The sequence below is a fragment of the Ochlerotatus camptorhynchus genome, unplaced genomic scaffold (genome assembly GCF_037179485.1).
Source record: "Ochlerotatus camptorhynchus isolate MF236.1 unplaced genomic scaffold, CSIRO-AGI_Acam_v1.1 ptg000192l, whole genome shotgun sequence".
Taxonomy (NCBI): Eukaryota; Metazoa; Arthropoda; class Insecta; order Diptera; family Culicidae; genus Ochlerotatus; species Ochlerotatus camptorhynchus.
In genome coordinates, this window is record NW_027040682.1 from 1,299,273 (window position 1) to 1,313,466 (window position 14,194).

The 14,194-nt window shown below is 37.4% G+C and overlaps 1 protein-coding gene across 10 annotated transcripts in view; it reads right to left on the reverse strand.

Annotated features, from left to right (window-relative positions):
- Positions 1-14,194, reverse strand: part of nuf (rab11 family-interacting protein nuf) — a 346,264-nt gene that overhangs the window by 176,685 nt on the left and 155,385 nt on the right. Inside the window, exon 1 of one of the 10 annotated variants that reach the window (XM_065223424.1) lies at positions 6,486-6,529. The exons of the other annotated variants lie outside the window; for them this stretch is intronic. Within the exon in view, the coding sequence (XP_065079496.1) occupies positions 6,486-6,517 (32 nt within the window). The 5' untranslated portion in view covers positions 6,518-6,529. Of the gene's footprint in view, positions 1-6,485; positions 6,530-14,194 lie in introns of those variants that run through there. 10 annotated transcript variants of the gene reach the window in all.

A 14,194-nucleotide genomic window follows, 5' to 3' on the forward strand; every position in this document is an offset into this window, starting at 1 on the left:
ATAGTAATATACACTATTTTTCGAGCTGGGCTCATGATAAAGAAAAGTATACTGTACAAAGCACAAGTTTTTGTTGTTGTTTTTTTTTTTTTTTGTTTCTTTATTTAAGGTTGGTTCGCCTCTGAAATCACAAGTCAATAGCTGAAAAAGTCATGCAAGATTATTCAGAAGTATAGATTTGTCACGCTATACTGTGACGCGCAGACTGAATTTTCAATCAATCAGCTTCTCGTGAACAGAGTAGGGGAAATGTAGGTAATGTCAGCCTACATGTCCCTAATTTGGGCCCATCGCTAAAAGTCTGCTATTTATCAATTTTATCTAGACGTTACTAATGGGTTCATGGGTTCAAGTTCCACCGGTTGCCATAGATTATTTTTGTAAATTTTCTCACACACACAAGCACCGTTGCCAGGTCATTTTCAGAAAAATCTGGACCAGTTAAAATATTAAATCTGGAAAAATCAAGAAGGCTCCAAAAAATCCTGTTTTTAACATAATGCTATTGAAATCAAAGTGATGTGCTAATCTCCCGTAAAAATCGGTCAGTATGATCATCTGGAGTTTATTCAAAGTACCAGAATGTTTATGAATTACATGTTTAAATAAATTATATAAAACAAATAACTTGTCAGCATTGCTTATATCATCCAAAAGTTAAGAAAAGTATTGACACAGTGTGCCCAAAAAGTTTAAGCATTTCAAAAATTGAGATAAATCGTTGGTAAAATACTGCAGAAAATATTTTTAGAATTGCTTTTTAAACTGTAACTTTTTTTTACAAAAGAATGAAAAGCAAATAATCAATCAACTTTGATGGGATGGATTTTTTAAACTAAGATTATAATAGTTCTAAATAATTCTAATATAACCCTGAGGTTGATCAGACTAACAATGTAATTCTTGACATCATAGTAGGCAGCAGGCAATTTTATTTTAAAGTTAAATTCACCAGGCTAAAGTGGGAATCAAAGCCTAACATCGTGGTACTCACACACAGTTTACCTAAACTACAGGTAACTCAACTGTTTGCATTACCATTACGAATAATTTTATTATATAACTAAAATGAAAGTCTGGAAGTGGAATTTATATATTTCCTGGGTCCCAGATCATGACATTTTTTGTTAGTCTGAATTTAGTTGGAACTCTTTACAGGATATCTACGTCCTTTTTACAGAGTTCTATGTGAACCATCCTAGAACTCCATCATACTTCTTTTATTGATTCCCCTAAAATAATCTTGATAATATCCAAAAAATTTCAGTTACATTCTAATAGTTCACTTGTTATCTCTTATAAATCACTCTCCGATTCCACAATTATCTCAAACTTGCAATAATTTCCAAGAATTGGCATAATTTTTAATTTCTCCATTAAATTCACTTCGAATATTCTTAGAAATTTCCTTGGTACACTCTTCAGAATGACCGTCACACTATTCTCAGACCTATCCGATAATTCCCTTTGAGCTGCTTTGTAGGTAATGTCAGAATTGTTTTGAAATCCTCTTCCGTATTTGCTAAGTCCTTAAATACTTTGCCAAAATGGCATTGAAAGTCTCCCAGAAATTACCAGATGTTCTTTTGGCATAATTCCGATTAAATCTCTTAAAATTTTATAAAAATGAATCTCTATAGTAACATTGAACAGAACTCCATTGAAATTATTCTCGCGATTCGTATCAGCGTACTCCTTAAGTTTCATCATAAGAACTTTTTTTGATTTTTTTTTTCCGAATTCTATTTCCATTCTTCACAAAACCTCCATGCAATTGTCATCAGGGTTTTTAAAAGACAACTGACACTGTCTTCAACCAGAAGCTGCACAGACTGAAAACTTAACACTAGAAAACTGACAACAAACCACACCCAGGTTGCGAAAAGTTCCACTGGCTGGAGCGGGAATCGAACCCTCACTTCGTGGCACTCACAATACGCCTGAAGGACGGGTGACACCGCACGACCACGAAGCTTACAAAGATGGATGGAACTCGCCTCACACTTCATTGTAAACTATTTTCAAAATTACCTTAAAATTTTGAAATTCTAGGGCATTTAGAATGCTAAAGAAAGTCAGACTGCTGTAACTCAATATTCACAGGTACAAAAAAATGCTAAAAATTATCAGATGCCTTTCAAATTTTCCTTATGAATTATTCTTAAAAATCTCCCAAACATACTTCAACGTCCTGGTGGTTGTCTAGATTCAAAAGCCAAATTTTCCAAGCCTCAATTCATTGTTTTGAATTCTGAACAGTTTTCGATTTCTCTAAATTAAAAAAAAAATATGAAAATTCCTCCATATTGAAATTTTGAATTTTTTTAAAATATAGAAGAAATCTAAATGAAAATTCCAATCAAACAACATTCAGGCCCACTATTTTTAAAAGTTTGAATATTTTTTTCAGCAAATAATCTTTAGAAAATGGCTTTATTTTCATGATTCTGCAACTTGTTGTAACAAATCCATGTACGATGTTGCAATAATTTCCAACGTTGATGGCCTTTAATAATTAAAGTAGCAGTTTTGATTTTTTGATTAGAGTGTAAATCAATTGACATGACATTTTTTGAGCAACATGTTTGAAAAATCTGGGAAAATCTGGAAAATATTTTAAAAATCTGTAAATATACGTGATCTATCTGTGTATCTGGCCGGATGCCCGAAAATCTGGAAAATCCAGATAAATCTGGAATACTGGCAACGTTGCACACAAGTGTCCTACCGATCGTGCGTGCTTTGTTTCTAAGTATCTTCTAATTTTTACAAAGAGAATTGAGTTCAAAAATGTATTGGAGAAGAATTTTAAAGGAATCAAATTTTTAAAATAACGCTTAGTGTCAAAGAGTGGGTTCAAGCAGGATTCTGAACAAATTCTTAGGAGAGGGTAAAAGGAATTCCAACAAGAATTGGTAGTTACTAGGAGAATTTCATGATAATTCTGAATATGAAATATTTAAAAAAAAAATGTCATGTCAAAAGAGTAGATTTTTCATGTTAAATGTTAAATAAAAGAACACTAATAAACATAAACCTCCAAATAATTTATGAAAATTCTATAAATTTATGCCATGCTTAGACTAGAGAAATATAAAGTTCGCTAATCTAAATATGGCATACATTTAGCGGTTTTCGTAATACAAGAACAACGTATCATTACTTTTCTTTTTTGTTTGTAAGCAATACATATCACGTAACAATTTCCTACCTTGCACATGGCATAACAAAATTTATCAATTTTTAGATTTAAAAAAAATATATTTTTGATCTGGAATTGTTTAGTATTAAGCCAATTGAGAAACAATACATAATCTTCATGGCTTAGAAATCATGACGAATTCTTAAGCTTAGTATTCATAGATCTTATAATAAGATTGTGAAGGAAAAAGTAACCATAATTTGTACATCCACAAAAATAAATGTACAAACTATAATTTAAGTGAGCGTATTTTAAGGATTATTTATTTTCCTAGGTTCTTCATTCGAATTTCCGGGTTTTTCCGAATTTCCCGGTTACTTGTCAAATTTCCAGTTTGCCCGGTTCACTAGCACCGTTTAGCTGAAAAAAAAACATTTAGATTATTTAAAAAATCGAATATATTATTTTACATTATATTTTATAATTTCATCAATTCAGTATCATGAAGAAAATATCGATGATCTGGTGCCGATTCGATCAATGGATAGATTCTAATGTCGCAATTAAAATCTACCTCTGAAGATCTATATATCTCCGAAGATCGCACAATCCTACTATACATAGGGTGACGGTACGGCACTCATTCCTAAAAAAATGTCTGTTTAATGCAATCAAACTACCATAAGTTTAAAAGACAAAAATCACACAGAAAATAAATTCACAATATTACTGGTGATGTAAAAATAAGTGCGTGTCAACTTGTATTCCTTATCACACAAACTACCAACATGCAAAAAATATTGCTAACAAAGATTGACGGTTGCATACACTATTTGTAATAGGGGAAATGGCTCTAATGTTGACCTATGGATCTAATATTGGGCCCATCGCTAAAAATCTGCTATTTATCAATTTTATCTAGATTAACGCGTCATTGGGACGGTATTCATGGATATTTTTAGTTGCTATTTGAAAATTTAATCGTTTGCTGAATTTATGTATGGGCCCAAATTAGGGGCATTAGGCCGACATTACATCCATTTCCCCTATTTAATTAAATGTCTCATGACTTTACACGTAATATTGTATGATATATTATGACGCATCATTTATATTCATCATATTGAATAGTAATATACACTATTTTTCGAGCTGGGCTCATGATAAAGAAAAGTATACTGTACAAAGCACAAGTTTTTGTTGTTGTTTTTTTTTTTTTTTTGTTTCTTTATTTAAGGTTGGTTCGCCTCTGAAATCACAAGTCAATAGCTGAAAAAGTCATGCAAGATTATTCAGAAGTATAGATTTGTCACGCTATACTGTGACGCGCAGACTGAATTTTCAATCAATCAGCTTCTCGTGAACAGAGTAGGGGAAATGTAGGTAATGTCAGCCTACATGTCCCTAATTTGGGCCCATCGCTAAAAGTCTGCTATTTATCAATTTTATCTAGACGTTACTAATGGATATTTTTGGTTGCTATTGAAAATTTAATTGATTGCTGAATTTATGTATGGGCCCAAATTAGGGACACTTAGGCCGACATAACCTGCATTTCCCCTATATCAATGAACATAAAAAAATACAATGACATTGAACTGGATATACATAAGCATTAATTTAGTTAGCTACCATAGCCAAATAACCATCAATGAATATATCTCTAATAACGCACCCACCTCATAGAATAGATGACAACCGATTCATCAAATTTTTTGCCCTTCATTGCGAACGATAAAAACCCCAAAAAGCACAAATGTTCTTGACCTTTACAACACAACCAACCGCACTTACAACAGAACAAGGCTTCCCCCGCAACCTTGGATTGCGTGTCCCGATTGTGCCATCCAACAAAAGGACGGGGTCACCGGCACTGGGGAGAAAAGAACGAACACGCAAGATTAGACGTGTTCAAGTAACACGAAAAAGTGCTCCGTTTATAACACCCATCACAGCTGAGGTGTGTGTGTGTGGAACTCGCCAAGCTGATTATATCTTGCAACATGTGTCACGTAGTATGTTTGTGCGTGTTAGTACATCTTCATACATGGTTAAAGAGCTATCAGTGATAAGCATCGCCGGCTGATAAAAAAAATAACTGCAGGAATAGCAAAGGAAAACCGGCAACGTATAGCTTAATAGACAAACGTGAACGAAGCTACGATCGTTGCGTTCAAGAATTGTAATTAGAGATTATTACGTAACTACGTATTATGTTATGCATGTAATTAGAATAGATCATTCAAATGGGTTCCACTAGGTACCATTCGTAGAAAGGGAATGTCAGAAAAACAAATACATAAATGTGATCTACGAACACACTAAGTGACACACAACACGAAAAAAATCTCAAAGCAGCCGCTCGTTATCAGCTTTAACATTATCTGAACCGCTTAAATCTCAGTACGATCAACATTATTCACAGCAAATATGAATAACCAGCTCCAGCTATTCCCACAATCAAAAATACCCGTTAGATAAACAAAACGCTCCGGCAATGGAGCCTCACCTTGAACGGCAGGTGAAAGCTTGATAATCAAGTACACTGAGCTCGCCATCATCGCCATCACCATCATCATTCCGGGAGACATTCCATCCAGCGACAACGACTACGACAACAAACAACAGCAACACCAAAAGGCATCGTTCAAAATTCATAGCTACCGGTGCTTTGGTTGCAATATCTGGCTGACGTACGTTGTGTTTGATATGTGTGACATCGCGAGACTATCATTGGGAGCTAATCTAACCCACACTATGAATGCATTAATATCTAGGTGTTTTAGTGTGAACGCTATACTGTTCCATCATCACAGACGAATGGGGAAACACAACCCAATTCCAGTGACAGTTTGATGTTGTTATGCAAGGTACCAACATAATTGGTCATAGGTAGAGAGCACGGTATTGTGTATGCAAATTAATCTGTCTCCATCCTACCATGAGCGTGCGTAAGCAGTGAGCACCAGTCACAGAACTGGTCCACATTGCATACGTGATTCATATTCTAATTCTCATGAGAACTTTCATGAAGAGCACAAGATAAACATAGGTTGTTTTGTTTATTCAATCATCCATTGTAAATTAAACATCTACAATACATTCACCATGACACTTTGAACAAGAAATGCTGATGACATCAAATATTCTAACGACTGTGAACCACTCACACACAGCAGTCAACAAGCGTAACAAATAACCACAAACTTCAGGATAATCCTGGATTACAGACTGGACCCAGAAACCAGGCACAAGCGGTGGATCCTCTTATTACGCTCCGCTTGCCGGTAGTTATCCAACAAACCATCTATCAACCTCCCTGCCGACAGTACAATCTAATTACTTCATCTTCGATGGAACGGAATCCTGCATCATCGCCCGCCCGAAAACTGCAATTAAAAATAACCTCCAGCCCGTCGAAAACACGTGTACGGCACACGCAAGTACGAAAAATACCGCTATTTCCAATTTTGTAAACAAAAGCACACTTCTGCACGTAAGCGCATATATCGGTAGATATCAGAACCGCGAGTAACATTACACCCTGCATCGCAGTGGCACATAACTCACGATGCGGTTTTCCGACGCGCGAAAGTACAACTGTATTAGGCGCACGTAACCACCCCGTCGATAGTAGTAGCAACCAACTTCATAATCAAATTAGTTGCTTCGAAACATCGGACACAATTTATCGACCAACCACACGGGTTCGGTGTATGCGGGTGCTATTGTTGCCATTATTATTGTTATTGTTTTGTTCTGGTTGCACTACTGCCCCACACATAGACCTTCACGGTCTAGACGCGAATGAATTCATTAAATCAACGTGTCAAAAATGCAACAACGTGAAAAGGTTCTTTGTTTCTAATCCGGTCGGGGATCTTGATTAGGAACACGACATCGCGAACGTTGAAGAAGTGTCACAAATCGGAGGATATTTGTTTTGAAAGGTGTAGATTTCCCTTCTTGGACGGAAGCAAAGTTCTATCAGTGCAATGTGCTCCAAATAGGATTGACAAACATTATGTTCAATTAAATATCACACAGGAAACGTTATGTTGCCGTTAGTGGATATAATAACCAAATTCTTAAAAATCGTTTTTTTAAACAAAGGGATATAACATTTTATAACGGTAGATTTAAAATTTCACGAAATACAGACATGTTTTCCACCAAGCGTCCTCATCGAAAAGTTCTTGGAGTTCACTGCTTCAGGAGTTGGTAAAGTTCTAAACACAACAGCATGATTTGAGCTAGAGTTCCTCCAGTGCTTGAACTATTGAAAGTTTCAAAACTTGCCTGCGATTTTGGAACCTCCCAGAATTTTAAGAACATCAAGAACTCTGAAAACTTGTAGAACTCTATTGGAGCACTATTGACATCATAATTTCTAGCACTCGAATGCACTCCAACCGCTTTTGGAACAATCGCTAGAACTGCAAGAATTCTCAAAAATTCCACAACTCCGTAAGTACACTCTGGTCTGTATTTAAAACCTACACCCAAACGGAGGATGTAAGGTGTGCTTACAATTATGAGGGATTCATCATCGCAGAGTGTTAATGGAGACCGCACGAACGGAGGATGAGATTTACAGAGCTGCGGTTCCATGGGAAAAATAGAGACCGAAAAATGTTAAGCAGTCTTGTAAGCGGTCACGGTAGTCGACCCATTTTCTGTGATAATCGACTGCCTGTGCCTCCAACACAAGCAAATGATACACATGTACAGTACCAAACTCAAATGTCATTACGACACTGTCGCCGAAGACCGTCACGAATGTATGTATTTTAGTTTGTCTCATAATAAGAGCTGCTGATGTTGTGCTAGTGTGAATTCTGAAAATAGCAAGCAATGACGTCCTAGGAATAACATTTCCGATCAGAAATGGTTTAATTTACCACTTTGTCAAGCAGTTTTGGCGTGACTTTCTACCAGCGATTTCACAAAACTGGACCAAATAATTAATATTTTTTATGAAACGCACAAATGTTGGCTACTTTTCTCGAGGTTCTAGAAGAAAAAATCTCAAAATAATTCGAGTGGTGGTAGTAAACGTCATTTTAAGTGCTCGAATAAAATGGTTAATTTACACCAAATTGAGGAATTAGAACGGAGTCACTCATGTCATATGATTGTTATTTGATAATTTTCTTTTTGCTCGAATTTTATTGTACCGGTTGTGTTGTGTGAGAGAGACGACGGGAGAGCATGCGTGTATGAATACAAACAGACTGTCGCGCACGACAACGAAGCGAGTGTAGTAAAAAACGTCAACTGTTTCAACCCCTGATGTGGAGTGCATTAGTGAGGAAAATGGATTATGTCGAAAAAAAAAAATAAAAATAAAATGTTGCCGACTAGACTCGAACCACGAACAAACCTGCGCTTTCTCCACTGCTCTCTTCAATGTTTCGGAATATGAATTGGCTAAAAGCGAAAAGAAGCGCTCATAGTACGACAATTTGATTTCGTATGCTTTTTCTGCTGAACGGGAATTGGAGAGAATTGAGGCAAGTGTGTGCGTCGTTCTACAATGTTGTAAATAAAAAACTTACTCGTTAAGTCAAAAGCGTAGATAGAACACGAAAAAAAATCATTACATGGTCTGCATGTTTGTCTTAGTCTTCCCTTAAGGGGAAGTTTACCGCTCCGAAAAAAATAATTACGTTTTGATTTTTCTAAAAATATTGGAAAAGATATCAAAAATCTATTTTATTCTAATTTTTTAAAGAAAATTTACGTGCAAACATATTTTTTTAAATTCGTTTATTTTTCCAGGCTCATTTGCTGTAGCTATGCGGAGCCGATATTCATTATTTAGATTACAAAATTATTTATAACTAACGTTAGTAAAGTGGGGGCCGATTACTCACGGCTATCTCGAGGTTTAGGGCTAACAAATTGTAACAAATGGATGGCAGGGTGGGGATTGTGAACACAAGGTTTGGAGAGCAGTGTGCTCTTGATCTCGAACTAAGCGACACTCTGATGAAAAAGACAAACATGGGGGTACACCGATGGGCAGCTAACAACTTGGGAGAAAACAAGATGACACTAACTACGAAATCCTCAAATCTATCCGTTTTAAAAAAACACATAAATTAAATTCAAATAGTCGAGATCTCGGCTCGCCAAGACATATCTAACGGGTATCGCGGTCCCTAATGTCAGCCTAAGTGGCCCTTATATTGGGCCCATAGGGTTTTTGACCTAATTTCCGTTCTAGTAAGCACAACCCGCACTTAACCTCCCTTTTTCGAACGGATATGGACCCAAAAATGGAGCGATTCTACTATAGATGACTTCCAAATTTATGTAAAGCATTGTCCACTTAGAACCCGTACGGAAGAAATCATTTATATCTCGGGGATGGAATGACATACGAAAAAGGTAAACCAATAAAAAAAATATCTTTGCATTTTCATAGAAAAATATTATTAAAATTATGTCTCTTCAATTCTGGTGTAACTGCACACTTTCCTTGAGATGCCCACCTGTAGTATTATCCTCTTTGGCAAGTTGGTCCCAAAATCTGGTCACCTGTGCAGTGTCCCGACCTGTTTTACCAGTCTTGTTAAGCTTCCGCTTCATAAATGTCCAATGTTTCTATTGGGCAGAATTATGGCAATTGGGTGGATTTAGGTTCTTGTCGATGAAATCCACCTCATTGTTACGGTACCACTGAACAACTCGCCAAATCAGGCCAAATTTTCATAGGTCCTTTGTGCGGTTTTATGAAAGGCAGCACGCGTTTTCTGAGGCATTCTTCCTTGTACAACTTCGAGCCCATCGCCTTGTTTGTGACAAAAACTTTGGTTTTCGCTCCACAGGTGCAAATACCTTGCCAAATCATGAACTGCCGAGCAAATTTATCCATGAACGCGAACTTAAATCTGCCGGAGATATCTCCTTGTGCCGCTCGCGAAAACATCTGAGCACATCACACACACGGTAGTTTTGGCTTCCATCTGGAAAAACTTGTAAATCGCTGCATTAAAAACGGTGAAACTTTTACCACCGGAAGAGCACTGCTTTATAAACAAATCGCTGTCAAAAAATGCTTGCAGCGGTCATTTAGCATACCGCTACAAAATATACAACACGTACGAATTCTAAGTGGACAGTTCTTCACCTTTCTATACGTAAGAGTTTGATGAGGAGTCACAAATTATCTAACAATCTAACAAGACATCTAACGCATTGCAGTGTTCACTCGGCTGTCGACAAAAGCAGGCCACTCTCGATGTGTGCTACGCGATCGTCTGTTTTCTCGGCAGCAACCATTGTGTGGTCCTCCTCATTGTTCTTCATCAGCAGTTCTTTCAGCCGATGCGTCGTCGACTTTGGAAATCAACCGTTTCGTGATGAGTGTGTGAGTGCTGACCACGTTTTGCGTCCATTGCTACAATGGACGCGCTCTGACCCTCGTTGGCGTACAACAATTTGCCATACAATGAAACTACATGAAGCGGCTCCAGTTCTGATGGAGGAGGCTTTTTGGATAGCGGAAGATAAAGTGTTTATTGTGTTGTACCTTTTGACTATAGTTTTAAGATGTATTGTATAGTGACCAAGAATCCTCGGCTCTGTAAAGTTAATTCGGTTGAGCATAAACAAAAATTGATTTGCTTGATTTGTTTTGAGAACAATGAGTGTAAATATTTATATCGCTCGTGTAGACTTTTTTTTGTAGCTTATGAGCTAACGCATCGAAACAAACGTATTATTGATTTGTGCACGGTGGAATCGTTCATATGATTGATTTTTGTGCGATCGAACGGAAATGGGCGTTTACGACGAAGTAGCGCTCTACCCTACATAAATTTTAAACCCAAAATAAGCATTTGTATTGTCCAGATGACACATTGATCTAAAAAAAAATGAAAAACAGGAGATTTTTATCGATGGGGCTAATCTTTAGACTCCAACATTAAATCCATTTCCTTTTTTAAAATCCAAGAAAATCAGGTTTTTTCTATTTTATTATTTTAAAAAATTGGGTAAAATTCCGATTTTGTGGAAGGTCTAGTTTTTGCGAAATTTATACCCAATTTTTAACCGAGGGAGAGGTAGCTCATCGATTCTTCCGGTTCGCCTCCTAGCATCGTGCTATAAGATACCAGGCGATAACCAGGGTAGTTGATCGATAGCTCGATGACGTCATTTCGTTGGCGTCTGCAATGGGAAATTCTCATAGCAGGCGTTGACGATGGGACGTTGTCGAGTTGTTGAATAGTAACTATCGTGGTAACTCACCGATTACCTGTCGATCTGCCAAATTTGGAAAGACGTCTGCATTGAATTGTCTCATATAATAATATTCCGCCCACTATATCACAAGAAATTGCGAGTAGCTAAGTGGAATGGAGATAAGTTAAGCATTGGGTCCAAGTCTCCCCTGGGTGGTGCCAGAAGATGAGCGCAATAGAATCATCAAGTTGCCATAAGGCACGGAATGAGACTATTGCATGGCTGGGTAGTCAAAGTCTTCCATTCGTTAGTCATTTCAGGTGGATTAGAGCAGGTTTAGGTTTAGGGTGGGCGTTGGCCAGATTTGGATTTTTCAGATGTAGTCCTGGATAGGACCCTGTCATTGAACGTCGCGTGAAAGTGGAACTTAATGAAGGCCTAAGTACTTTTTCGTAGTTTTTAGTTTTCGGATTTGAAAGATCATCGGTTACAGTGGCCTGCTTCCTGAGCAGAAAAATGCGGTCCCAGGTCCTTACATATCAAAGAGATTTATGGTAAAATCGCTTGTGTATCGTGTATTTTGCGAAACTCGTTGTTGTCGTTGTTTCCGGGTTTGAATGGATACAAAAATTTGAGCAACGGTATTATGTGATATGAGGGGCTCGGTGGCCTTAGAGCAACCGTTTTTGCTTACTGAGCAGAACATCATGAGTCTAATCTCAGGCCCATCCACATTCAAGATTCATTAATCGTTTTATTTGTTAATATGACTACATGGTAATAACAGCAACTCGGTGATTAAAAAGGTGCTCGTCTGCCTAGTGGCAAACGTTTTTGCTTACTGAGCAGAAGACCGTGGGTTTAGTCCCAAGCTCCTTCGCGTTATATGATCGTTAGGACATCAATTCAGCTTATCGTTTACCAAAACGAACCCTCTTATCCAACATCCCAGTGATTCCTCGTGGAAGTGCAGAGGTGTTCTCGGCTTCCATCAAAGCGAGTGTCATGTCAACACAATCCTTCCCATTCCTTTCTTGACCTGTGTTCGGGCGCGGCCGGCGCTGGTATTGCCTAATTTAAGATCACCAGTTTTTACACATTGAGGATGATTGCTAGTCCCAAGCATCGTCTATTGGTTCTCTGTGTAATTACAGCTGATCTGGCAATAACAGAGTAGCAACCGTGGGCGGTCAATCAAGCTCAAGCTCAAGCACAATTTATACCCAATTCTTTACCATCATGACAAAGAAAATGTATTTTTTCAGGTAAATTTTCTTAATAATCACAGGAAAAACCGATTTTTTTTTGATTGGATTATATCATTTTCCGTTATTTTTTGATAAATCAAAATGAAATTTTTTCGTCAGCGGCCGTATGCTTCGTGTTAATATCTTCTTCTTCTTCTCATTTCAAGCTTATCGGTTATCGCATATTAGCTTATTGCGTGCTCTAACTTAGTGTTCTAGATGCACTTCAAGAGTTATTAATTGAGAACAATAGTATAGGGTATATGTCCCTAGCCTCGGTCTAATATGAAGCCTTCAATTACATTTTATACCGTATCTTATGTAATAATTGAGCTGCAGTCGATATTTCACTGTCAACATGCAAGTTTAGATATTCTTATTATTTAAATATTAATTAGACACGACTGAAAATGGGTAAACTCACCATTTTAACGTGAAAACTTTCCAGGCACGTGGATGTAATGTCGGTCTACTGTACTCGAATTGGGTCTATAAATGAATGCAACTTCTTCCTATCGAAGATGAACCTCGATCTACAAAGGTTCGGCATGTGAAATCGCGCTTCTTTTTCATTCCTTATTGTTCATACATTGTTGACGTTACTTTTACTTCTCACGTAAGAACTGATGAGGAAGAAAGAGACAGTGTCTTCCTTCCGGTTGATCCAAACCACGATGCTTTTAGAATCAAAATAAAAGCCAAATAGATCCTCTCACATATAACGAACTGTGAAGTCATGTGATACCAAACCAAACAATGCATGAGCTCCTAAGTAACATTGACAGATTCTCATGGTAGATTTTCACTTTGCATGACCACAGTCATGTATAGACACTTCCAGCTATTTTCAACACATAGTTCAATTGCATCGAATACGGCAATCGTGGCAAGAAACGATATTGTAGCCAAGTTATTAACGAAAGAGAAAGTCGACGAAGCGAATCGATCAATGTTGCTTGGGACCTAATGCATTGTTTGGCTTGATAAGTTTTCGAAGGGCCTACACGGTAAATGAATCTAACTCATATTTGAATCCCGTTCACTCAAATTAGCAAAAACGTAGGACTTTCATAAATGAGTAAATTTTTACTCAAATATGAGTAAATGTCACTCATATATAAGTAAATGATACTAAAATATGAGTGATTTTATTTTACTCAATTTGAGGTACGCTACTTTTGACGCTTATGAGTAGATCCTACTCAAATTTGGGTTGTTTAAAAATAGCATGTGTACCGTGTCGACCCTTCCTTACACGCAAAGATTAACATTTTGCCTACGGGAGTATATCAGTGGGACCGGGTCGTCAACCACGAAATTTACGTGAACGAGTATCTGGAAAAACTTCTGCTGCCATTTCAGAAGCAACACGATTTTTCCGTGCTGTTTTGGCCGGATTTGGCATCCTGATATTATGGAAAAAGGGCTATTGAGTGGTATGCTGCCAACAACGTGTAGGTGGTGTCCAAGGACATGAACCCTCCCAACACGCCAGAGCTCTGTCCAATCCAAAAATATTGGGCCATCGTCAAGCGGAAACTGAAGAAGACCCAAAAAACTGTATGAAGCGAGAAGCAGTTCAAGACAAACTGGCGTTTTGCGGTGAACAAAG